The 27,837-nt window shown below is 41.4% G+C and overlaps 1 protein-coding gene across 1 annotated transcript; it reads right to left on the bottom strand.

Annotated features, from left to right (window-relative positions):
- Positions 1-13,692: 13,692 nt before the first annotated feature.
- LOC308336212 (inositol monophosphatase 1-like) lies at positions 13,693-24,625 on the bottom strand. The gene is made up of 6 exons (XM_080793511.1): positions 24,537-24,625; positions 24,135-24,211; positions 22,807-22,940; positions 20,787-20,891; positions 17,025-17,232; positions 13,693-13,777 (listed from the first exon to the last, which is right to left on the bottom strand). Exons 2-5 carry the CDS (start codon positions 24,195-24,197, stop codon positions 17,031-17,033), a joined length of 504 nt encoding a protein of 167 aa, XP_080649637.1. The 5' UTR covers positions 24,198-24,211; positions 24,537-24,625; the 3' UTR covers positions 13,693-13,777; positions 17,025-17,030.
- Between the last annotated feature and the right edge of the window lie 3,212 nt (positions 24,626-27,837).

Here is a 27,837-nt window from a genome sequence, read left to right as displayed (position 1 = left end):
GGTACCTTGAATTTGGGAAAGTGACTTGACCGGGTGTGGTATAGGGGTTCAGAGACCCATTTCAGAAATGATGACAATCTCCAAGCATGGCTTTATACAAGAACAGGTGCCAATGCAGTTCTCGTCTCTCTGTCAGGGAGGACCGTCCAACCTTGTTATATAGGATACAATATGGTGAGTACCATAGCTATCACCCGTGATACATCTAATCGATGAGTGATCTAGGGATTTAATAGCTGATTAAGTTTGCCTGGTCTACTATACTTCTCTTCAACTTATTTTTCCCTTTGCTCTTGTTCCGTAAAGCTTTTGTGGTATAGTGCATAAACCCTATTCATATTCAATAATGTTCAACCATACAATGTCTAATTCAACTGACTGCTAGTAGTAGTGGTAAGATTGGATAATCCGTTTGCATATGTATTGTAATAAGAAGACCACCGATGCTTTGATCTGCAAGTAACTCCACCCAATGTATTCACCTCTGCTCTGTAACAACTACTGTCAGTGGCGTGCACAGACATTTAGAGGGGCAGGTGCTCAAGTGAAATAAGGGCACCTTGTGCAGCGTGTGGAACCGGCCGGTTGCCTTAACACATTTTGATTCTAAAAATGTCTTCTACATCCTGACAGTTTTCTGAAAAAGCTATGTTTCTATGTCAGTTTTTCAAAAATATAAAAAAAAAATAGCAGACCTACAAGCTCATAGCGTGCCACTCGGTGGCGCGCTATGAGCTATTTTTCAACATCTAAAGTATAATATAATGCTTAGTTAAAATACCAAAAGGTGTTCCCGCCCAGAATTGGTTAATAGTGTGAGATTTATAGATTTTGAGGCATAACTAATACATTAGAAGCTTTTCTTTTTTTTTAATCAAGAATTGATCAATGTCACCATGGTCCACATACTGTACTCTGTACCAAAAAAAAGGGTTGTTTTGTTTTGATTTCCAAAAGGGCACATTGCTGTCCAGAGGGAAAAGGGCAGGTGGTGCTCTATAGCACCCCTACAGTGTCTATCTGTGCACACGCCACACTGGACTATTGTCATTGTATCTGTGAAGACAGTTCAGTCAAAGGCTCAAAGCTGGCACGGTGCTGCGGTCAGTGACTGGTCAGGACAGGGCAGTGCTGCGGTCAGTGACTGGTCAGTACAGGGCAGTGCTGCGGTCAGTACTGTGGTCATTTATTTTCAAACCTTCAGGTAAAACAGTCAAATAAGATAATAATAAAAAAAATATATATATATATATATATATATATATATATATATATATATATATATATATCCACAATGCATGTATATTTCTTTTTGAATGAAATAATAAAATTATGACAACAATGTGATCATTGGTCTTGCACCTGAAGTTCAAAAAGGAGTAGGAATAAGTAAAAACTGATTTACTCCTACCCCCCATCTTAAATATTCACCAATAAGTAATTGCAATAAACATATAATCCAAGTGTTACTGCATCCATACATACATACACACACGTACACTACATGCATATGTAAGAACAATAATTAAGTAATCAACTATAGCCCGAGACAATCAATGTGCCTCATCCTCCACTCTGTAATAGTTAAGTATGTCATTTTTATACATCCTCTTTAATTGTACAATGTTGGTGCTTTGTTTGAGTTCCCATATTCACCTGGGAAACTTGGTAGTTGACACTAGATCTTTCAGTGCTGAGTGTTGCCAAGTCTGGCTGATGTATGTGCTCACCGCAAATATGTCCGGGCAGAAACGAACGACTCGGAACACAATAGTTCCGCTTTACAGAATTGATTGATTGAAATATTTATTAACAGTTTGCAGAATTACAGTACATTTCAAGCACAAACTCAATACAAAGACTGTTAACTGTGAGTGGACTACCCAATTAAGCATTACACTTGTTTACAGGGTCCGCCTTGTTCAATTCATCAAAACATTTAGAGACGTACAAATAGACACTTCTATATATAGTTAATGAACAGAACAGGAATTCATCATAAAGGAAGCAAAAAGGGAAAAGAAACATATACAGTGAGGGGAGAAGGGGGGAGGGGGGGGCGGTGGGGGGGGATTCTGATTTTACAGGGGCCAGTTTCGAATTGCAGCCGTCCGTAGGTGCCCTTTGAGAGCGGTTTTGAAGGAGTCAAGGGATTCACATGTCTTAATGACTGTTGGCAGCCGGCGTTCCACATTTTGGTGGCATAGGAGCGAAAATAATTTAGTCCCTTGTTTGTGCCGAATCTGGGTTGTACATGGTTTGTTGCACTCCCTCTGGTGTTGTGGGTGTGGACTTCGTTTACATTAAGGAAGTATCTAGACAAGACATAATCTTGGTTCCTACCTAACCTAAACCACTGCACTGAAACTGACACAGAGGCAGTTACAGTATAGCGGACCCCCGCAGCTGGTAATTAATTGATTTAATCAATTTGGGCTTGTTTTTTTTTTACTTATTAGGTAGAACTCTTGTTGTGTTTTAAATGCACAACAATCTCTTCACTTCTCACATCCCCCCGCTGTCGACGCGGTGTCACCAGCGGTTCAAAGGCCCCTGTTGATCCCAAAGCAATCGATCCGCTGCTCTAAACTCTCTCTCCTCTTCTATTATATCCATGCATTTTCCACAAATATAGTCAAAGGATGGTAGCATTCTGTAGAATACACCATTTCTAAACTTGACCACCTCGTGGCCATGACATGTCGTCCACTCGAGGTGGCTCCACTCGTGGGTTCGAGGAAGAGATCTAGAACAGCGTTTGCATCTCAGGTCATCTCTGTCTTCTGCTGGTCTCTCTTCAGGATGAGAACCTGAACTCCCCATGTTTGCAGAATTCTTCAGCAGAGTGATTTTCAAGTGTGACCTAAAAAGATGGATTCAACCAACATGTCAGGAACTCTTGCTGCCGTTTAATTGTTGGTTCAAATAAATAAACAAACAAACAAATAATTTCAATCAACAAGATTACATGGTAATATATTATATTTTTCTAACATCGTGAGTTAAATAATTGCATTAATTGTGAGATTATCAGTGACACCCTTTCAACCTTTGTCAACATGTGTGTCTTCTATGAACAGCGTTTTGAAAACAAAAATGGTGGCGAGTTTATAGTGTATAGTGTATATAGAGCGTCGCGTGCACCAAAGCATTTTGGTAATTGTAGCCCCCCAAAAAAACTACAAATAAAGTATAAATAAACCAACATGTATCTGTAAATTTCCAACTCACAAAATATAATCCAATAGAGCGCCGAAGTCCTGGCGTCACTCGCTCAGCCCCTGGTTCTGCCTGGTTCGCGGAAGTGCTTTCTCTATGGAGAACAATTTTGGGTTCATCTTAAAATCATTTCGCATAAGCATTGTGGTCCAAAAATAAACAAGCTGTCTCTGCGTCAGGGAGGTGTTTCTGTATCGTTTACTTTGTAACAGTCAGTCACTCATATTTGACACAGTCTGTTTCTAGTGAAAATGTAGATCTGATCCATATCCTTCTACTGCTTCTACGATTCTGCCCCGCGCAGTACAAGGATATGGGACTTACCATGTTAAATCTCAAATCGAAATCAGACCAGCCTCTCCTCTTTAGTGTAAATAAAAAGAACGTTTTTGCTACTCACCAAAACAAAGGCGGGTTGTGTCAATAGAAAGACTACTTTCCTTAGTGGAAGCACTCTGAGCCCCCCACCACACGTATAAACGGTACTTTTTGGCCAAAAAGGGATATTTTTTCACCGGAGGAAAAATATCCTCTATGAGGCAGTTCTCTGGGCAATATCAGTAGAGGGCGCAGCGGAGTAACTAAAAATGTTTTTTTTCCGGTGGGAACAAAATCCCTTTTTGGCCAAAAAGTACAGTTTATACGTGTGGTGGGGGGCTCAGAGTGCTTCCACTAAGGAAAGTAGTCTTTCTATTGACACAACCCGCCTTTGTTTTGGTGAGTAGCAAAAACGTTCTTTTTATTTACACTAAAGAGTAGAGGCTGGTCTGCATTAATGCGAGCGGCGGACGTTGATAGTAACATAGCTCTAATGCACGCATTAGAGCTATGGACCAGAGCTAGTGAAAATGCAACTAATTCAGTAGCAGTAACAATAACAATTGTTACATAACTGTCAGACAATGATATTAATATTTGTCAATGATCATACATTTATGGTGAAATGATTAAGACATTATCATACCGTATATAGTCAGTATTTGCTTCAGTTTACTGAAAAAAAAAGAAAAGACAATATTTTAGCAAAGTGAATGAAAAACTACGCTATGTTCAATCTGTCATAAAAGTTTTATGTCTGAAAATATTTATTTTCTGAAAAATAAATCTTTAGAAAATCTTCTGAAATAATAAAATAATTATAGTGAACATTAAATATTTTGTATTTGTATTCACAATCCATTAAAATTTTAAATCTATAGGCAATCTATGGATTCTATAAGTATTCCTTGACTTACCGTGTCGCGTCGGCGTGGTGTCACAAGAAGAGACGTGAGGATACTAAGGATAGGAGGCTCGCTCATTCTTATATACCCTGCAAACCACTCCTACCTCTGACCAAACAAGAGTCCACCCCATGTGAAACAGCTGTGTGTGCGTGTGTGTGTGTGTGTGTGTGTGTGTGTGTGCGTGTGTGTGTGTGTGTGTGTGTGTGTGTGTGTGTGTGTGCGTGTGCGTGTGCGTGTGTGTGCGTGTGTGTGTGCGTGCGTGCGCGTGTGTGCGTACGCGCGCCTTCAGTTCTAGTTGATAGTTGTCAAATTCCAAACTGGGAGATACTGCCTTCAGGGATACATGCTCCACGTGACGTCTATGGAATATCTGTCAAAACAAGTTGAAGCTGGATGTCCTTATTGTTTCATAATATGATATTTTTAAAAGGTTTTTAACTGACCAGCTCACACTAGAAGAAGGCCTATGCACCTGCTTTTTGTAACAATGTGTTTTTGAGATTCTGATTCTGTTTTCTGGTGTGTGTTTTTGTATCATATTATCCTTTTGTGTGTTAGTGTTTGCCATGTATGTAAAATCATTGCTGTAATTGTTCTTTGTATATACAGGGTTAGGGGTTAACCCCTAACCCTTGGTCTCAATTGGATTCCCCTGAAATAAAGCTGGTTTCAATCAAATGCCCTTTGAATAGCCATGCCACAATTACATGAATAAACACACTGTTGCGATGTATTCCTGTCTCATCGGCAACTAAAAAAAGCTTAAATATTATATTAAGCATATGCTGAATAATGTCTACCTACAGTATACAGCCATGATAGAGTGGTATACGACACGTGGTTAGTACTGTTATGTTACTGATTACAGTCACAGTCTGCTTAACCTGACTGGTACTGTTGCTGTATTATCTCCAGTGGTGGAGAGTAACTTTTACTTAAGTACTGTACTTAAGTACAATTTTGATTAATATAAATAGGATATCATTAATGCGGCTGGACAGAGGGCGGATAATGAATTTGCGGTTGCGGGTGACAAAAACCTCCATCCGCAGGTCTCCACCATCTAAACGCATTGCGAGCTTGTCGATCGGCTATTTTCAATAGGTTTTCTACACATTTTGAACTTGGGACGTGAAATGGGACATTCTGCAATATGAGTATACTTTTACTTTTAGTAGGCCTACTTTAAATACATTTCGATGCCGATAGTTTTGTACTTTTACTAAAGTGCATTTTCAATTCCTTACTAAATTGCAGTATTGGTACTTTTACTTAAGTAAAACACCTCTTTCCACCACTGATTAATTAATTATCTCCTGACTCATCATGCTCTGTCCTACTAACGGTGCTGATGAACTGCTTTTTGAATGACCTTTATCTTCTTTTCTGAGTGAATGTCCTTTGTGCCACTACTGTGGGTATTCAGATTGACAAGAAGGCACGTTGGTCTACTGGCTGGTACTGGCTTCATTATCTCCTGATCCATAATGCTCTGTCCTACTAACTGAGCGTGCAGATAACTATTAACTAACTACTGATGAGATTAGCTATCGAAGAACAGTGGACGAGTTTGCCGGTTGGTGCAGGAGCAACTTCCTCCAGCTGAATATCAAAAAAACTAAGGTCGTCATATTTGACCTTAGGACTGGTGCTCATGCACACCAGGAAATAGTCATTGTGGGTAGTGATTGTGGAGGAATACAGGTACTATAGTTGTACAACGATTGATTCCAAGCTGACATGGAATTCCAACACTCATTCCATCTATAAGAAAGGTCAGCAGAGGCTGCATTTTATGCGCAGACTGAGACAGTATAACGTCGAAAAAGGTATTATGGCACTTTTTCATCGATCCTTTGTGGAGAGTGCACTGACATTGTGTTTTGTTCCCTGGTATGGCTCATTATCATTGGTCAATAAGAACAAACTCCATAAAAACATCAGCGTGTCCAGCAAAATATAGCTGGGGTACGATTTGAGAGTATGACCTCAATGTATGAGACCCGGGTACTCAGGAAGGGGAAAGCTATTTACTAGGAACAACACACACCCGTTACACAGCCAATACCATCTGTTACCATCAGGGCGACGGTACATGGTACCTTCCCTGCAGGCTATAGGGCCTCAAGATCGTTTGTTCCCATAAGTATAGGACTTATGAACAAGCAGGCTTGTCTCAGTTCCGTGCATAAAGTGTGATGTGATGCCTCTTGGAACTATGCCTTCTGTTGGCACTGTTTCTTTATTGTCTATCTATCTATCTATCTATCTATCTATCTATCTATCTACTCTGCTCTGAAGACAGCCACTGTTGCCTTGTACAAGCAAGCTGATGAAGCTATGGTGGAAAAACCAAAACCATATGATGAAGGGCAGGGATATTTTTTGAATCCAGTGTGTCCTGTGGTGCAGTCCTATACCAACCTAACTGCTTGATCTCCTTGACCCTGGAAAGCATGGACAAGAAGCCGGCGAGATAGAGGAATTGATTTAATCGGCACCGATTTGCACACCAGCATGCCACGGGCACATATGGTCACTTTAAAAATAGTTTCACTGAGATCCTCCACCCTCAAAACATAGGTCTATACACCTTATTTGTTCATTTAAGTGCCGTATTGGCTGAGATATATAGTGAAAATCGATTATTTTGATAATGGAGGTACTCATTTGCATACAAATTGTAGATTGGACACTTTTCCAACTTTTTAACATTATTAGCTTATTCAAGTAAGAAATATTCCATAATGTGGAGTCAGTTCAAACTCAGTCATTCATTAATTTATTCCAAATGTATAGCTGATACTGACTGAATATACAATTTTCACCGATTTGAGGTATAGTTCAGAGTTTTGGCTACAGAAAGAGTAACTTTCAAGATAGAAAGGTTATCTTGGGCTCAAAATGAAGCTTAGGGATATGGGAGGTTTTCTATATACAAGTGAGGCAGTGATACTCATCTCAAAATAACCATCTTTGTTATTATTAGTCAAGCGGACAGCATCTTTTTTTGTTTTTCTGGGGATAATGTAGGTCATATTTAAAATATATAATGGTAGCAACCCCCCAAAATCCTATTCTTATACTTACCCCTATGTCACGATACTCCATGACAAATTTCAGACTTCCATGTCTTATTTATGTAATTTTAGTGAATTAATATTTGCCTTTACACAATTTCGCCAGAGCCATATACCAAAAAGGGGGGTTTGAGGTAGGTGGGACATTTTGACAACTTTTTTATCATAGCTCATCATTTTCAGCACATTTTTTACAATAAGAAAACACTGATTAGAAGTATATTTCCGTGTCTTCCCACTGTACTAAACAGCTTTCTGAATGACTTTATGGTTGTTTTTCAATCTTCTTTGCTGGGTGAAACTGTTTCATTGGCATGTCCTTTGGCCCGGTAGATATTCAGGTTTACGAGACACACGTTGGTCGCTCTGCCAGGTCAGCTGTCATATAGAAGTATCAAGGACTATGACTTTGTCACATTGATTGATTGATTGATTGATTCAGTGTTGACAGCGTATCCTGTATTACTTGAGTACTACTGCACTTTATGCACAAATTACTTTAGTTACAGATCTGTATTGGCATTAGTGTTGTCAAAAATAGATACCGTTAACCCGGTCGATGCCAAATTCTGCACACACACTGTGCCCCCCCCCCCCCCCCCCCGCCCCCTCGGACAGGAGGGGGAAATAATAATTAAGAAAATATTGTATTTATATGTTCAAAACAGATTTCTGTTACTATGCCTAATAAATATACTGCATGCATCCCAGTACTGGCGCCTAATCCTGGTTAATTGCCTGTCTGTTTGTTCCAGGGGTCATCAACATGTCCGTACATTGATGGACACACGTGTCCGCGGCAAGACTTGTCCATGTCTGACATTTTAGTGCAGGAACAAAAGCCCCAAAAGTTGACTATACCCCTCCCCGAGGTATAACAAAACGGGACATAGTTTTTTCATATCTTTAGGATGTCCCCTTCATGAAATGGATTGTCCCGAGTTTTACTTCTACTGCAAAAGGGTTGAAATTGATCCATGAAGTTACTCAGCACATAGGCAATAAAAAAACGTCTGTCTGAAAGAGATCGTTCCAAGAAAAGTATCTGTAATATTTTACCTGCTGTTTGTTTTTACATCATCCTTGCACAAATTGTCTACAGGTAGTGTGCCTACATCCCAGAACAATCAGAATGCCAATATTTGGTTCTATTGTGAAGCAGCAGCCTTTTATATAAGGCCTTAAATAGGCGGAAATAACTTTTCTGAGCAACATTCACTTGGTCCTACTATTTATCAACGAAATGTGACATTGTTTTTTCATATCTTTAAGATGTCCTCTTCATGAAATGGATGGTCAGACGTTTTACGTTTACTGCAAAAGTCATTAAATCCATCCATGAAGTGATCCCCACTGCAAAAAACACCTACCCTGAAAGTGGGTCAATTCCAATGACACAGGCCCAGTTATTGTGAAACATACTAGTTGGATATTTCTGAATTGAAATGGCACAAGGGACCCCCACAAAAAGACCACCCAAAAACGGTGCCCTTTTATGGGGTTTGGGCACCTTCCCCCTCAGTGCTCTCTGCCCCTAAAGCAACCAGGATGCCAATATTTGGTTCTATTGTGAATAAGCAACCTTTTATATACTGCCACCCTTAGATCTATATGGAGCTGACCTGTTCTGACATTCTATAATGTTGATCTGACCTCATCAGACCCAGTACACTCAAGACATGCTCCATATATGGTCAGTACATAATTCATTCCATAATTATGTTGATCTTACCCCCCATGCCAAAGTGCCAGCGCTCACCCAGCATTCACCCAGGTGGATGTGTGCACACCACCTCGCCCTTTATGACGCGGTCGCTTCTCACCCTCAGGCGTCTTACTGGTTATAGGTGGAAATGGCTATAGTCTCATGTAATACTGCTCCTACTCTTCTATCAGGGGTACCTCAAAAGCCATGAAATGTATCCATGAGATTTGCAAATACAAATGCAGAAAAGTCAAGTTAATCCTGCTCCATTGTCCACCTACTTTTTGGATTTACTTATTTGCACATATTGTCCACAGGTATACGGACCCCAAGATATGTAAAAATAGGCTCCAAGGCCCCTTTTACAGTTTTCTTTTCAAGACTTCTAAATGTTCTAATCCTGATCTATTACTGTAAAATGCCTATGCAAACTGCATATTTTGATGCCATGTTTTTAGTTTATGCATGTAGAATCTAAGGCTGTTTCTCAGGTAGACCTATGCCTCAAAACAGCTGTAATGACAAAAATATTGTTCTGTAACTCTTATATGGTAGTACTCATCAATCAGCAGCTTGTTCTCAATGTCATCTGGAGCATTGTATGGGGAACTGACTGATTGATGATTATTCATTAAGAATGGCACAAAGCTGTGAATTCCAAAGCATTAAACCATACTGCATTTAGGCTATATGGACCTATAGCTATAGAATACAATATCAATAATGTATCATTCTTGATGCTTTGAGGTGTAGAGATATTAGGCCTACCTGAGAATAATAGATTCTATCACTGAGGATACGTCCCAGGTGCATCCATGCCATGCATTTTAGTTATAGTTTTCTATTTATAGTGACTCATAGCCATAGGAAAAGACTATGTGACAACCAGGTATAGTCTGGTGACCACCGGAGAGGCGGGTGACAGCCGGAATGTAGACGGCACCCGGGTGAGCAGTGTGGGTTAGCACCCCCAGCCTGTGTCCTCCGTGAGGAGGTGAGCAGTGTGGGTTAGCGCCCCAGCCTGTGTCCTCCGTGAGGAGGAAGCCCAACAACCCTCGTGAGGCCTTTAGGAGGGCCATCAAAGCAGCAAGCAGAGCCGCAGCACCATGACCCTGCAGAACCATTGCCCACCACTCCTGAATGAACTGTCTGGTGCTGGGACTCTGGTGCAACGCACAGGTCCTGGGCCTGGTGAGAGCAGGAGTGGACCTGGTGAGACGTAGGAGGGGCCCGGACAGGAGACAACCCACAGAGCCTAGTCCTTCCATGCACCAGAAGTGTACTTCCCAGCCCTGGCAGAGTAGTTCTGGGGTAGTTCCAATGGATCGAGGGTAGCTACTGGGACGTAAGTCGGGACTTGATCACCCCGGCTGGGTCGCCGGAGTGAGGGGTATGATGTTGGAAGACCCGAAACCCTGTTGACCTCAGGACACATCACTGAGGATACGTCCCAGGTGCATTCCATCCTGACTGGCTAAGATTGACTTCCAGCCGACAATAACCTGCAATTGGTCTGGTGGAGACCTGTACTCTGAGTGTAACGCCTATGATTCTACCCCAGAGAGCCTATGAATCCCTGCTGATTCACAATACAAGCCTATATTGTAACTAGGGCCGAGACTTTATGCGATTAATTTAGATTAATTAACTACAGAAATAATAATCGCACCTTTTTTTTTTAAGGCGGAACGTTTCTCACTGGGCGCATTTCCAGTACTGAATAGGCTCATTAGGCTGCTGCACCGCCTTAAGTTGATATTTTTTCAGACCTCCAGTTCTAGGCAACACAGAATGGGGTGACTTTTTATTATTATTTCCACAACAGCTATATTAATGACAGTAAAATGTTGAAAATGAGTGGTATCCTGTAGTCACAATTCATTGATTCACTGGGATACCAAAAAACATTTGAAAAAATGCGATTAATCTAGATTAATTAACTACAAAGCCTCTGATTAATTAGATTAATTTTTTTAATCGAGTCCCAGCTCTAATTGTAACATCATTTTCTGGTTGCTTTAAAACAAACAGCAGGTAGAAAATGACAGAGGATTAACTTGTAACTCCCTCTTTTAGGATAGGTGTTTTTTGCCCATGTAGTGGTGAGTCACTTCATGGATCAATTTCATGACTTTTGCAGTAAAAGCAAATCTGGGGACAATCCATTTCATGAAGGGGACATCCTACAGATATGACAAAAACTATGTCCCGTTTTGTTATATACCTCGGGGAGGGGTACTGTACCTCGGAAACTAAGCGTCTTTTTGAGGGTTTATTCCTGCACTATTTGTTTATGTTGATAATGCCTACAATATATCAAGAATATTAAAATAATTAGTTTGAATTATCTTGGTGACTGGTGGTAAAGTGTCGGGATGACATATGCTCATTAATGTCAGGTGACGATGCAAGACGAGACAGACAGCTAGAAGAAGTAATGTTTGCTAATAGCTGCCTTTCATTGTTTCACTGGCATAACTTACATCACACCACCTATACGGTATGCATTGCATGTACTAAGACTTTCTCATCAACAATACTTGTTCACCTTAACGGAAGCCACTATACTCTTGAAACTAACAAATGAGTGGGATGGACATGGTTAAATGAGTTTATGACACCAAAAACATATAGTAGAATAAAGGGAACTTGGAAAGACCCTTTCTGGCAAAAACCACAAATCATTTGATTAACTTTCCATCAAACGGAGAACTGAGAACAAGAAATAAAGAAGTGAAATCTCAGCCATATGAATTTGTGTACCATACATGGAACTGGATATAAGCAAACGTTTCGGTCCCAAGACCTTTGTCAGTGCTATGGTAGCACTGATTGAAAAGCAAACATTTCGGTCCAAAGACCATTGTCAGTGCTATGATAGCACTGATTGAAAAGCAAACTTCAGGGCGGGGCTTAGAATAGTATATAAAAAAGGTCTGTCCAGTACTTTGTTGTATCAGTTCAAACCACCACCATGAAGGCCTGACGCTGAACCGGGGAGCTGACCACTGAATCCATCCACACCACCACCAGAGGCCTGACGCTGAATACTGAATCCATTCCAACCACCACCAGAGGCCTGACGCTGAATACTGAATCCATCCACACCACCACCAGAGGCCTGACGCTGAATACTGAATCCATCCACACCACCACCAGAGGCCTGACGCTGAATACTGAATCCATTCCAACCACCAACCGGGGAGGATCTGCTGAACACTGAATCCATTCGGGGAGGATCTACTGAACACTGAATCCATCCCCACTCATAGCTGAGTAGTTAAGGCAGTAGTGACAAGAGCAGAGGCAGTCCACATCGACACAGCATCATCAGGAGCATATTTAACAAGTAAGGAAAGTAAATTCATTACTAGAGCTGGGACTCGATTAAAACATTTAATCTAATTAATCAGAGGCTTTGTAATTAATTAATCTCGATTAATCGCATTTTAATCGCATATCAATATTCAACCCGAGAACAGTGAGAAACCTTTTTTTTAATGTTTTTTTTGGTATCCCAGTGAATAGTGACTACGGGATTCCACTCATTTTCAACATTTTACTGTCATATATACAGTAAAATATACTTTAGAGTTGTTGTGTAGATATAATAAGAAAGTCCCCCCCATTCTGTGTTGCCTAGAACTGGATGTCTGAAGTAACATTATGAAGTACATCTCAGTGACATAACAAAAATGTACTTCATAATGTTACTGTTTTTTTCCAGACCTCCAGTTCTATAGGCAACACAGAATGGGGGGGACTTTGTATTATTTCCAGTGCACACAACTCCATAGAAAAATGTAATGTTGAAAATGAGTGGTATTCCCCTTTAAGCAATGAAACTTGCCTATATAAAGTGTCTTCACTTCAGCGTGTATATGAATACTCAAATGTGCTTTACATGGCGGGGCATGAGAAAACAAATAAAAAAAATTATTAGGGGGAAACATTTCACATGAGGTTGGGGCAGACCATTGTAGTCAATGAGAAACTATTTTTGAATTATCAATTTGTAATCAACTGAGCAACGGAGCGATATGTCTCGCCAGTTCACTGTGCATAATGCTTTATGTACACTAATGTACTCTGGAGACTATTTTTTCCTCCTTAATGCCCTTCTACGAGCCAATGGCTTGCAGCCTCTTCTACTCTTGCTTTTAATTGAGTGTTTAAAATATCTGTGTTGATATTCAATCATACTTTTATTTTAATTGTAATGTTTTTGTTATTCTCTTTTCTATATTGCTCGGCAAAGTACTTTGCAATAATATAATAATTTTAATGTGCCTTTTGGCCTAATTCATTCATTGGCCAATATTGCATGCATGCATTCAAAGCCAGCTATACTGTATATTTGCAATGCAACCCGTTGTACTGTTAACTGTGTAATACTAATAACATGTATAACGATGAAGTCCTTGAATTAGTTTATACATGCAGAGCTTGCTTGGGAGTTTTGAATAGTCTTTTAATGTTTTTTTCCCATACAGGTAATCAGGTGCTGCATGGTGAAAACTTGATGATCCTGACTGTCACAGCAGATCCTGGTTTGATAAAGGTATAGAAGACAAGTATTTACTCTATTTACAATTGTTTTACAAGGTATTTAAGCAATAAGTATAAGTCTGTCATGACTCATGACTCATGTACACAACAAACTACACAAATTAAATGTAATGCCTTCCCGTACATGCTCCTATTGTCACAATTAAAAGCGGCATTTGGCAAACACTCCCTCGTTGGTATAGCAACTTCAGAACAAGCTTCAACTCATGGAGAACTTAAATTACACAGAATATTTAAGTAAGGCCCAGATTCAGAGTTCACAACATGTAGGCTATAGTGTGTATTATGTGAATGAACTAACACAGGTATTTATTTTCTCCAGGTCAGCGTGAGCAATGGACCCAGGGGGCAGTGGAGCAATGGACCCAGCAGGGGGCAGTGCAATCATACAGCTGGCAAAAGCTGAAACAAAAGTATCTCTGTCTGAATTTGTCAGACTTAATAGCGAACTCATCCATCCGGGGCCACCCAAAGTTTACAAGCTACCTCTGAAAATGAATGAAACGCACATTGATGGATGCAGGAGCTACAGTGTTGGCGAGGAAAGCACAAGGCGAAACCGCACGATCATGGTGCTTGGAGCAACTGGGGCAGGGAAGACCACCCTCATCAATGGGATGGTCAACTACATCCTCGGCGTAAACTGGAATGATGATTACCGATTTAAATTGATCGACGAGGGACCAGGCAACCAAGCTGAAAGCCAAACATCTCAGGTCACTGCATACAAACTTAACCACAAAGAGGGTTTCAGAGTCCCTTATACGCTCACCATCGTTGACACACCAGGCTTTGGTGATACTCAAGGAATAAAAAGAGACAGGGAAATCATAGAGAAGATCCGGAACCTTTTCGGTTCCGACGTTGGTGTCACTGAGATTGACATAGTGTGTTTCGTTACCCAGGCCGCACTTGTAAGACTGACACACACACAGAAGTACGTGTTTGACTCCGTGCTTTCTATTTTTGGTAAAGACATTGCAAAGCACATTCGGATGCTGGTGACGTTTGCAGACGGCCAGCAGCCCCCAGTTCTGGAGGCGATAAACGCGTCCCATGTCCCATGTCCCAAAACAGATGCAGGGTTGCCCATTCACTTCAAATTCAACAACTCTGCTCTGTTTGCAGACAATGGTTCCCCCGGGAAAAGGGACGAAGATGAAGACTCTGACGATGAAAACTTGAAACAAAAAATGTTTTGGAAAATGGGCATTAATTACTTGAAACGTTTCTTTGCCGCTTTAGACAAAATGGAAACCAACAGTTTGCAGCTAACAAAGGAGGTTCTTAAAGACCGCAAAAGGCTTGATGGCATACAGCCAAAGGTTAAAGATGTGATAGTGAAACTTGAAGTAATCAGGATGAAGAAGCAAACGCTTGAAGAAAATGAAGCCGCCATCTCCAGAAATGAAAATCATATGATTGAGGAAATAACCACAAATTACAAGAAAATCTCCAGTGCTTGGAGCACCAACTGCACACAATGCAATAGGACTTGTCACTCCCCCTGTATAATACCAAGAAACAAACCAGTGAGACTCTGTGAAGCCATGGATAACAGTGGAAGGTGTACTGTATGCAACTGTCTGTCGGATCAACATGAGAACGAGCATTTCATATGGGGGCACGTTCGGAAGTCAAAGATGGTCCCATTGGATGCAATGATGGAAAAGTTCCAGAAAGCCACGGAAGCAAAGCTGTCCGTACAAGATGTGATCAAAAATCTAGAGAAAATAATAGATGACCTCCAGGACCAGATTGTGTCCCTCGTGGAGGAGGCAGCTGCATGTTTGGCCAGACTGAGTGAGATCGCTTTGAGGCCCAATCCACTTTCTGCCCCTGGATACATAGACCTGCTCATCGAGGGGGAGAAGTCTGAAGCCAAGGAGGGCTACCTGACCCGAATTGAGGCTTTGCAGGAAATTAAAGAACAGGCGACGATCATAGCCAAGGTCGAGAACCAGGAAGAACTCACGTAGTCGGAAGTGTACACAGAAACACAGAAGACTAAAGAAGCGGGGTTTTAGAGATGCGGGGAAGGCGGTTTTAGCTGCGGTTGCCATGGGTGGATTTGGACACAGAAACACAGAAGAGACGTAAGTCGGGCATTAAATTCACTCCTCGACTACCAGTAATACGACGACATGAAACCCAAAGGTCTCCATTTTGGGCATGTCAAAATACGCAAAACGTTTGGAAGAAGCAACAGATCTACAAGCTTAGAACGTGGTGATGCATTGTGATTTAATTTGATGTAGACATATGTATAATACTATATTCATATTGTGATGATTTATTTTTCTCTCCTCAAACACAGTTTTCTTTGGTGGACTGTATGCATTAATCAAACAAATGATGTTTGCCTGAATTACTATTACTACTACTATTACTATTACTATTTACTATAGTCCTATTTGTTAAAAACGTGAGTGTACTATTAGGCCTACTGTCTCTCTAATGAAATACATTGTAAATTGTCATGACTTTCATAAAGATGTCCTGCTGTGGTACTAGTGGAAAGAATGGAAAACACTATACACATTATAATTGTAAATGTGATCCATCTCTTTGAAAACACTATAAACTAGATACTCCTCTGTGTTGTGCACATACGTGTGCACGTGCTCACTACTACCGAGCTGGCTGCATTGGGAGATAATTAACATTGCTGATCGTAATTTGCATTTGCTATATTGAGTTCAGAGTTCCCACTGAAGATGTAATGGATTACGTTTGTTTGACAATGTTTTGAAAATGGGGGCAGCCAGAATTTAAAAAGGCCTCTTTGGTTAGGCCACTTGTGCTGCCTCCCTCTCTCTCTCTCTCTCTCTCTCTCTCTCTCTCTCAGGCAGAATGCTGGCCGTGTCTGATCAAGCTGATTGGTCGAGGAGGGGGCTGGTTTCAATGTGTTCTCTCTCTCCCTCTCTCAGCCTGTTCTCTGTCCATTTTACAATTACAAAGTCGCTTAATTTCTGCCTTTACTTTAAGAGTTTGCCTACATTGAAAAATGGAATTTTCTATGTAATGTAATTGTTTTCCTAATAAATCATTTTGTCATTATTGTACATCATTTGTTGCAAACCCATTTTTACATTGCCAGATAAGATGAATGTATAGCCTAACCCATTAGTGACCATTAATCAAGCATTGTATTGCTTTGCTGTTTCTAGAAGAAAATAAAAATAAAATAAATAAATAACTATTTGGATTAGAAGTTAAACCTACTGTAGTTCAGTGGAAGCAAAGCCACCTGCCATGCACCTGTGTACCCACTAGTGGCCACTGATCCTCCAGATCTTCTTGACTTCTTTTTAATTCCTTCCATTGTGCCAGTGTGCGTGTGTTGTGTGTCTCCAGTTTTTCAACCAGGGAGAGAGAAACACTGCACCCTACTGGTGGGCCTGGGAATATCCGCACGTGTGGTTTTTCCCTCCTGGAATTAAAACACAGACAGACAGTTAAAACAGATGCTCTATGACGTGGTATTGAATACTGTGGGGGTATGCATTCCTGATTTGTATTGTTCCCAACTTGCATCGTTCCCAAGTAGGCCGGTGCCTGATGGGCACTTGTCTTAGTAAACCATAACTTATATACATATATATATATACACTACACAATATCCAATCTGAGAACCCATCGTTAAAAAAAGTCCTTTGTTTGACTAGTCAACAGTCTGTCCCTGACTAAAACATCAGTTGAATGTATACTTGGTATAGTATTGGCCTATAAATGCACATTTCAAATGTACAGCTATAATGCCAGTGCCCTGGAAGCCAACTTTGTACTGTTTAATAGTATACAAGATTGATGATGTTAATGAATTTACGGAGTGGACAAGCAGTAGCAAGGCAGTGCTACTTGCACTCCTGATGTCATAGCCTTCACATGTTACAGTAGGCAAGGGCATCCAATTACAAACACAACCGTAAGTTGATCGTAAGATGAATCTGTGAACACATCGGTATGGGCCGATTCTAGTTAATTTCTGATTAATCCGATTATTAATCAATCGAACCGATTAATACACATCCGTCCGATTGTCTTTACAGATAAACAATGTATCACAATATTAAAAATAAGGTGTTAAAGTTGAATCTGACTTGCCTAAGCCTGCAGTGCAGATACCTTGTTTACATACTGTACATGTATTTTTCAGAATGGACAAAATTATTATAATTGTTTAACACAGAATGATAGGGTTATCGACATCGGTAATATCGGTTATCGGCCATAACAGCAATTCATTTTGTCGGATATCAATATGATATCGGTCATAATGTAATATGATATCCGGAAACGGTACATTTCTTTGCATTGACCCCAGTAGAAGGGCTGCTGCTGTGAATTTTACACCTCTCCCGCTTAGCGGAGAGTGGGGTGTGGTAGAGGACATCTCCCCGAACGCATGGGTATGTCCAGATAGTTGCCTCGCGGAGCCGTCTTTTGTCCAGTGTCCATTCTGGGTCCGGAAACGGTACATTTCTTTGCATTGACCCCAGTAGAAGGGCTGCTGCTGTGAATTTTACACCTCTCCCGCTTAGCGGAGAGTGGGGTGTGGTAGAGGACATCTCCCCGAACGCGTGGGTATGTCCAGATAGTTGCCTCGCGGAGCCGTCTTTTGTCCAGTGTCCATTCTGGGTCCGGAAACGGTACATTTCTTTGCATTGACCCCAGTAGAAGGGCTGCTGCTGTGAATTTTACACCTCTCCCGCTTAGCGGAGAGTGGGGTGTGGTAGAGGACATCTCCCTGAACACGTGGGTATGTCCAGATAGTTGCCTCGCGGAGCCGTCTTTTGTCCAGTGTCCATTCTGGGTCCGGAAACGGTACATTTCTTTGCATTGACCCCAGTAGAAGGGCTGCTGCTGTGAATTTTACACCTCTCCCGCTTAGCGGAGAGTGGGGTGTGGTAGAGGACATCTCCCCGAAGGCGTGGGTATGTCCAGATAGTTGCCTTGCGGAGCCGTCTTTTGTCCAGTGTCCACTTTATAAAGTCCATGCACTCCAGTGAATAGCATTTATCCATTTAGATAACTTTTTTATGTTATTTAATTACTTATTTTTACACAGAAACATAATGTGTGTCTTTACAATAACTGTAATGTAATAATAATACTAATAATGTAATGTAAAAAATATTTAATTAACGAATTAAATAACCTTATTTTATTCTGAAAGCAACCGGATGTCTTAAATCTGCTAGCTCTCAGACAGGAAGTTCAAAATTTGCTCATTAGACGGAGCCGGCTGCGAGAGACCTTTTTTTTCCCTTCCTTTTCTGATGGTACGTTCAATGCGCCTCGGAAACACAGGATAGGGTGAAATTTACCATGAAAAAACAGTGCAACCACGGATTTTACCGATACAAGCACTCCGCGAACGATGCATCGAGATTTCACCCGATTTCACCGACACACAGACACACAGTGAATGAACCGATTCACTCGCATCGCGCACGTCATAATCGATACGTATCGATTATTTTCCACATGCCTAGTATACAAGGCTTTGAATGCCTATGGTATTTGGTTTGAGTATTACATCTCTCCATCTGGTCAAAGGGGGGGGTCCTTAACGCCCGACATGGTTTTCCACATCTGAATTATGGTATGGTTATAAATGCATTCTGGCTTATGTCCAGTGGTCCTTCCTGAGTTATTGAAATGACTGATATTGGAGAATCAATACAATCTTTATTATGTATCGTTCCTCTTCTAAGAGGGTTGGAGGCACTCGACTATGTCTCATGTCTCACCACGCCTCTTGATATGTTGCTTTAACCCATTCTGACCTGAGATCAGATTCATACGAGGTTTCCACTGGACACACACTGGTCTGATAAACCCATCATGACCTGAGATCAGATTGTAAAAATGTCAGTCGTTCTTCGATTTTTCAAAAAATAGCAGACCTACAAGCTCGTAGCGCGCCACTCGGTGGCGCGCTATGAGCTTGTAGATCTGCTATTTTTCAATAGCTAAAGCATAACATGATGCTAACACCAAAATGGGTTCCCGGTAAGAATGGGTAAAAACATACTCTCTATACATTTTATTCATAAAAAAGTATATATATCAAGCTTGACAAGCTAGGACTTGGCTGCATCTATTTCATTTGACCTTAAATGTTTTTAAACATTTCCAAAAATGGATTCTGCAACATAATAATCTTTGATGTCTCTTACAGTGAGTAAAGGTTGTATCCTGAAAAACTGCACCAGTCTGCAGAAACTAGATCATTATTATAGTATTTAGAAGCTTCACTGAGCAGCGTGTTTACATGGCCTTCTAAAATGTCAAGCTAGTATGTCATCCTTTTTTTAATTGCAATCGTACAAGACAAGACCAGGAATAATAACAACAAAACATTAGACAATAGATTAAAACAATTATAACCCATAAAAGAACAGAAACACTATAGGTCATAAATAATTACCATTGCAAGTTTTTTTTTAGCAGACATTCTAAATCCAGAGTGCCCAACAGTAAGCAAAGCAAACACAAGGAAATACATCAAATGCAGATGGTAATCTAGGATCATAGTTAAACCAAGAGCCTATCATCAGTCTCAACCAGTGGTTCGCCCCGGGGACCACCAGTGGTCTTTGAGGGGGTTCCAAGTGGTCCCCCGTTAAATGGTTTAGAGTTGGTAACCAAATGGACCCTTTAACTCTTGAGATTCTCAAGAGTTAAACTATTGTTAAAAATCTGCATTACTTAATTTACAAGAAGTCTACACAATTAGAGAATGTAGAAGAATTGGTCATTTTGATCAACGTTTGCCTGTTATCTCTCCTAATGGCACCACATCAATACAGACAAAAATGTTATCCAACAAACAACTAAATATTGAAAGACTCATGGGTCTGCACGGCTAAATCTCATCAGGTGGTCCGTGGCTCAAATGCTGAATAAATAAATAATAAAACCTCGACACGAAAAAGGTTGAAAACCACTCTAAATATTACCAAAACTAGTCTCTCCTACCTGTGGACAAAGTTGGTGGTGCCGTCGATAGGGTCTATAATCCAGGTAGGGTTGTCCGTTAGGAGGCTGGGGGATCCTGCTGCTACAGATTCCTCCCCGATGAAGCTTCACAAAGCAGTGCACAGAGCAGTGGAGGGAATTTAATGACACGATGATGGCTGTTGACATCAATGCTTGGATTTATTGTACACGACAAAATGTGGCCAGATTTGACTGAGGGACTGCCATTGGATTTTTTTTTGAATTTTCGTTTTCATGTCACATGAAAGCAGGGAACCATAGCTTCAGATTGACATATTGGTTGTTCAGTTTGACCCACCAGATTTGGAGATAATGGCTTATAGAGTAATGTTTTGCAGAAAACAGCGAGTTGAGAAAACACTTATTTCAGACATGCTCTAGTATGTGAAGAGTCTGCCTGTGTCATCAACTCATTTTGGATTTTTTTTTAAAAGTATTTGTTTTTGTTTTTATCCTCTGGTGAAAAGCTGGAGGTTGCACGATATCAGGCTCTCAGTCAAAACTGGTCACATATACATGTATAACTACAGTATATACAGTACAATAGACTGAACGCTAGACGTGGCACCATTTTTATTGTAGACAGACATCATTGCAATCACTAGGCCTGTCACAATTATTACATAATCGCCTATTATTTCAGATAATAGCGAGTTCATTTTTGCATAATCGTCACTCATTTCCATGTACATACATTTTCAAATATTTTTCCAAAAACTGCGGAAATAGCAGATCTACAAGATTACAACACAGTGAGGTGTTATGTTGTAAGCTAGTCGATCAACTATTTCCACTATTTTGTATATATATATATATATATATATATATATATATATATATATATATATATATTTTTTTTTTATATATAATAATTTCTTTGTATATTTAAGTTATTTGTCATATAATTTGCCCTGTGACATTTGTGATTACGAAGCCTAAAAGGCAAACAGAAATACTTAAAAATTGTAATCCTGACAAGCCTAGCAATTACCCTTCTCCGCCAGGAGAGGGAGACAGCAGGTGTAAAATATACAGATTGTAGCTTTTAAATCAGGTTCACAGAACATAATGTATAATCTAGAAACATTAAGTATAGGCAATGGCATAGAGTCTTTATCTATAATATAGATAAAGTCATATTATAACTAATCACCCCACGAAGGAACCATGCACACACACACACACACACACACACACAAACACACAAACACACAGGGGAGAGAAGATATCTCGCCCTTTATCCGCCTGGGTGACAGCCGACTGGCGTTTTGGCATGGGGGGGTCAGATCAAAGTAACAGAAACATTTACAGTTCTCACACTCAAACTCAATAATTAATTGCTGTGACTTGGGAGTCAGATATTTTGTCCTCTACTTTCATCCATCAGAACGTTGTGGCAGAAAATGTGTGTTTAATAAAATCATCATCAAAAGCTTCACACACAGACAACATTCTCTGCCCACTTATGGCCCGAAATGACTGCAGGACTGAATATATGAAAACTTACTTTGGGGAGCACACATGTACAATGTACACAATTGACTCGATTAATTGCCCCGCACCAAACGCACCCGCGAGGACAATATCTGACTCCAAGTCGCAGACCTTTATTATACTGAGTGAGTAACACACGCAGCGCCGCGACTTTAAACTAGTCTGCTACCCGGGGGCGGGCATAGAAGTGATCTATGGCTGTGTATCTGGAATAATATGAAATGTATGTATTAACAACATTCTAGGGCTACGAACGCTCTATGATCAAGCAATAAGCTCTTTGGCCTATTTGTTGGGGACCATATTTAAGCTATACTTAAGTACTAGCCCTGAAACATGGCCCGTGTTTTGCACACCTCGCTACATTTATATATTATTTTAAATCTGAACGCTTATGCAGACGTTAACGTCGCAAATACAGCACGGCGCACACAAAACAGGGTGAGGGTCCGCTGTGTGCGCTCGTGAGGAACGAGCGCCGTGTGAACCGTGGCTACAGTAGTACCTGTGTGTGGGGTACTTCTCCTTGATGGAGGAAATGATGAGCTGCTCCACCTTCTGGTCGGTCTCAGTCACCAAGTCGACAGGAGAGCTCTTCTGCATGACGGCAATGTCCTTCTGTAGAGCCTCACAGATCATCTGGCGGGAAGACAGTCGCGCAACACAACAACAAGCATGAGAGCACACACCTGGGGGACTTTACCGCATGACTGCACGCATCTGTTGATTCAATTATCCTAATGTGTTCTGCATTGTGGTTTTGTACAGCAGCACCGGCGGGGGCGGGGGTGGGGGCTGTGCCAGTGTGAAAACAGACAATCGTTTTGGCCGCAAGCACATGCATCTTTTGCTTGATATCTTAAGTGGCAGGCACACTTTTCCTGACAAAGACAGATTGTGGATGTGTGTGCGACTGTGCGTATGTATGCCACCTGCACCCTAATGGTGACATTATATAATATGAAAAGCTGACATTGTTTTAGTATGCACATCCATGTGTAGGTACGGTCATGTACAATGCACTGTCCCTGTCCCCCCCTTCCCCAAAAGGACAGGAATACATTTCCAACTAGAAAAGTGTCCTTATGGGCACAGGTCTCCACCGGGAGGATAGGAATGTAGGACATTGCAGCTTGCCTTCATCTGGTGGTTGGATAGCAAGGCAAATAAAAATAAAAAATTGCACACTGTGTTTGTGATTTGTGGCATTTCGTGTGAGCTTTGGAAGCCAATCTTAGCCAATCAGGATGGAAGATGGGAAATGGTGCCGCTCCATGTTGATCACATGACTATGGAGATAGTGTATACCGAATTGTGTGATGTATCGATAAAATGTGTACGAGTAATGTGTTTTGCCTAAATCGGCCTCATGGTGGCGCTATAACAGGCCGTTGTGTGTGTGTGCAAAGTTTGGCATGGATCGGGCCAACGGTGCCGGAGATTAGCTGATAACGGACGGACGGAAGGACGGACGGACGGAAGGACACACACACGGACGGGAGTGCAAAACATACTCTCCCCCCATGCCTTCGGCCTGGTGGAGACAATGATCTGCTGCTGCTGAATACAGGAAAGGTGGGCACTAGGGAACTCTGCACACTTTTTGGGGAAGACTGGGCAGCCTTTATCACATGCAAAACACTTTCTGTCGACATGAATCCCAAGACTTCAGTCGCCCACTCTTCCTGGTACCCACTCCTTTTCAGATGAGGGTCCAAAATAAATATGAATTTAGGGGTGAGAACTAAACTTATAGCCCCTGTCGGGATATCCCAAATACAGGAAAAGGTAAACAAGGGTGCCGAAAAGGGCTATTCTTTAAGATGCTCTCACCTTGCAAGCCTGTTTGGTCACCTCAACACAGTAGTCCATGCACTCCTGCCAAGGGTCAGCCATACTGACAGCAAAACCTTGAAGAAATGACCAAAGAAAGTGCACACATCAAGAGGCCACATAATTATATTATCATTATATTATCATACTCTTTATGAGTAAGACAACGCCAATACGAGGTGAATGAATAATGACAACAAGAAGCATAAATACAAACTTGCAGCTAGAGCTAGCCTAGTGTGCTAACAGAGTAGCTAACTACTGCATGCACACACATTGCAAGGGAGGTTAGCTTACATGATAGCTATAAAGGCTATATAGTAGTATGAAGCAAAAAAAAAGTTATCTTAGGTTTATTGGCATAAACACGGTACAATGACAGCAGCATGGCTCTTCACTTACTGACGGACTGCTCTGTCTGATCTGACAGCTGACTGAACTGAGCTGAGCTCCTCTTACGCCAGGGCTCCACTGGGCGCGTCTGCGTCGCGTTGCGTCTCCGACGCGTGCGTCAAAAAACGAACCGGTTCAATTTTAATGGTGACGGAGACGCGACGCAACGCGGGGCGTCGCGGGCAGTGGAGCCACCCTTCATTGAATAAAAAGGGAACATTCTGTGACGGTGACGCTGACGCGACGCAGACGCGCCCAGTGCAAGGACAGTCCTTGGCCCAGTGGAGCCCTGGCGTTAGGCGTAGCATTGCCAGATGCTGTGAGAGAAACAAGCGCAGCCGGGTCAGTCTTAGCCCCATATGTGCCCTCTCCCTACGCTCAGCGTAGGGAGAGGGCACATATGGGGCTAACCCTAACCTAACCTCCCACTGGACAGCACACCTAAACCTACCTAACCCTTAAATTAACGTTAAGTTACGCACCCCTCAGCCCTCACCAACCTTAATCCGGTCGTTTTAACGCACCCCTCACCAACCTTATGTCTAACCAAACTACCAAAGGATGCCTCCCGAGCCACTTCCAATGTGATTGAACTAGCCATGTTGTTTCTTAACTTAAGTGTCTTATATCTTTATGGGTCCGAGCCATGTCGGTCTGTCTCTGCCCCAAAAAGCAAGAATTTCAAACCCACACAACGTATATTTGTCTCTTTCCTTTCGTTATTTTAATCCATTGGATAATATGTCCCAATCTCTTAACTTCATGTTTTCGTCAACGGACATGGAGAAAACGAACTAGAAAGTAAATAATAAACTTCATTAATTCATTTAACTCCTCCCAATACACTGACATTATAAGAACCTTCCGCCTCTGCCTTCAAGTACATTTTGAACACCGATGGGTTTGTACTTTCAACTCGAAGTAAATCCCGGACATTGACTTGTGAGTTGTGACAGAGTGCGTCACTGCGTCTGTGTTGCAGAGCGTGGTGGTTTTTCACCACCAGTGCTGCAACCTAATTAACACACATACACACACGCACATGTTAACTGTATATGATGATTTTGGGTACAGTACAGTGACAGCACAGTACAGTAGAGTAGAGGGTACAGTAGAGGGACCCCCACACGGTGACTCTGTCATTTCTCTACCGATTCGGACGTGGGGCGGCTCGCCGGAATCGGCCCGGCCCCCTGCTGCGTTCCTGTGGGTCTGGAACTTCCGGGGACCCCCACACAGAGTTGCACCACTCACTTCACACAGGTGTGATTTTCTTTTGGAAAAAAAAAAACCTCCTCCAGGAGGAGGCCGGAGGAGACTTAAACATAAAAAGTAATTATTAAAAATAAATAAACAGTAAATGAAAAACCACGGCCCCCTCACGTATTAGAAGGACAATTTAGGTTAACAGAAAAAGAGGACGGGTGTTTTTGAGGAATCTATCACGGTTAAAAGGGAGTTTCTTCTAAATCCTCCTCTGAAAAACCCTGTGTTTCCATATCAGTGGTGCTCAACCTTTTTCATGTCAAGGACGCCCCGGAATTGTCTGTATTTGGCCGCGGACCCCCATCTGAAATTATGTTGTTCCACCAGGGACCCCCTCGGAAGCAATTGTTTGAGTTAAAAAACGTTTGCTGTGTGAAAGAATAACTATATTCAAAATATTTTGCACACGTTTCCACGATTTTCTATTTTTCTGTGTGTGTGTGTGTGTGTGTGTGTGTGTGTGTGTGTGTGTGTGTGTGTGTGTGTGTGTGTGTGTGTGTGCATGTGTGTGTGTGTTTTATTCAGACTAATGCCTCGACTATCAATTGTGTGCGTTGATATATAATTGTTTACACGTCATGTCAAGGTCATATACACGTAGGTCATTCATATTGTCACCTTACTCTTCAGTCTTCATATCATCCTTTTACTCTTAGCCTACTGCCTGTTTACTCCGGGTTCTTCTCCTTATCATCATTAATGTCATGTGATGTCACCATCCACGTGCCTAATCATCTCAGCCCTGTATTATCCTTTATATTATTTTATCATATTTATATCATGGATTTCCTGACGCTATAGGTTCAGATTTAATATCTTATATCTTATTCAGTCTCCATGTTGTTGTCTGCCTCCAGCCACAAACTGGCCATAATGAAAGGTCTGTTTTGGTTTGAGACGACATGTATTTGGCCTTGGCCTGTAGTGGAAGTGCAGGGAAAGAATTTTGTTATCAGCAGGTCGCCTGCAGGCAACGCCAGCTTGTGCGCGCTCTCCAGGCTTCAATGGGCATCCATGTGCTGAACAGAGGAGACGAGTCCTACGTCTCATCATCCATGTGCTGCTCCAATGAGCAACCGGCGCCACCGTGGGATATTACGGATCTCAAGCCAATTAACGTCATATCAGATGCAGAATAAATGCCTGGAACATACTGTGAAGAGACTAAATTATATTGATGCATTGCACTATTATTCTCAAGCTCGTAGCGCGCCTTGTAGATCTGCTATTTTTCAATAGCTAAAGCATAACATGATGCACCAAAATGGGTTCCCGTTCAGAATGGGTTAACCTGACTGGTACTGTTGCTGTATTATCTCCAGTGGTGGAGAGTAACTTTTACTTAAGTACTGTACTTAAGTACAATTTTGATTAATATAAATAGGATATCATTAATGCGGCTGGACAGAGGGCGGATAATGAATTTGCGGTTGCGGGTGACAAAAACCTCCATCCGCAGGTCTCCACCATCTAAACGCATTGCGAGCTTGTCGATCGGCTATTTTCAATAGGTTTTCTACACATTTTGAACTTGGGACGTGAAATGGGACATTCTGCAATATGAGTATACTTTTACTTTTAGTAGGCCTACTTTAAATACATTTCGATGCCGATAGTTTTGTACTTTTACTAAAGTGCATTTTCAATTCCTTACTAAATTGCAGTATTGGTACTTTTACTTAAGTAAAACACCTCTTTCCACCACTGATTAATTAATTATCTCCTGACTCATCATGCTCTGTCCTACTAACGGTGCTGATGAACTGCTTTTTGAATGACCTTTATCTTCTTTTCTGAGTGAATGTCCTTTGTGCCACTACTGTGGGTATTCAGATTGACAAGAAGGCACGTTGGTCTACTGGCTGGTACTGGCTTCATTATCTCCTGATCCATAATGCTCTGTCCTACTAACTGAGCGTGCAGATAACTATTAACTAACTACTGATGAGATTAGCTATCGAAGAACAGTGGACGAGTTTGCCGGTTGGTGCAGGAGCAACTTCCTCCAGCTGAATATCAAAAAAACTAAGGTCGTCATATTTGA

Source organism: Protomyctophum bolini, assembly GCF_963924005.1.
Source record: "Protomyctophum bolini genome assembly, chromosome: 21".
Taxonomy (NCBI): domain Eukaryota; kingdom Metazoa; phylum Chordata; class Actinopteri; order Myctophiformes; family Myctophidae; genus Protomyctophum; species Protomyctophum bolini.
Note: the sequence above shows the minus strand (reverse complement) of the source record. Positions and strands in the feature narration are given on the sequence as shown.

Bases quoted from the DNA above. Each gene is read 5' to 3' on its own strand.
- LOC308336212 (XM_080793511.1), bottom strand. From the start codon at position 24,197: ATGGCTGACCCTTGGCAGGAGTGCATGGACTACTGTGTTGAGGTGACC. The intron at 20,892-22,806 runs GTACTACTGTAG...TGCTTTGTGAAG, and splicing joins GAGAAGTACCCCACACACAG to CTTCATCGGGGAGGAATCTG. The intron at 17,233-20,786 runs GTAGGAGAGACT...TTTTAATTCCAG, and splicing joins ACCACCAACTTTGTCCACAG to GAGGGAAAAACCACACGTGC.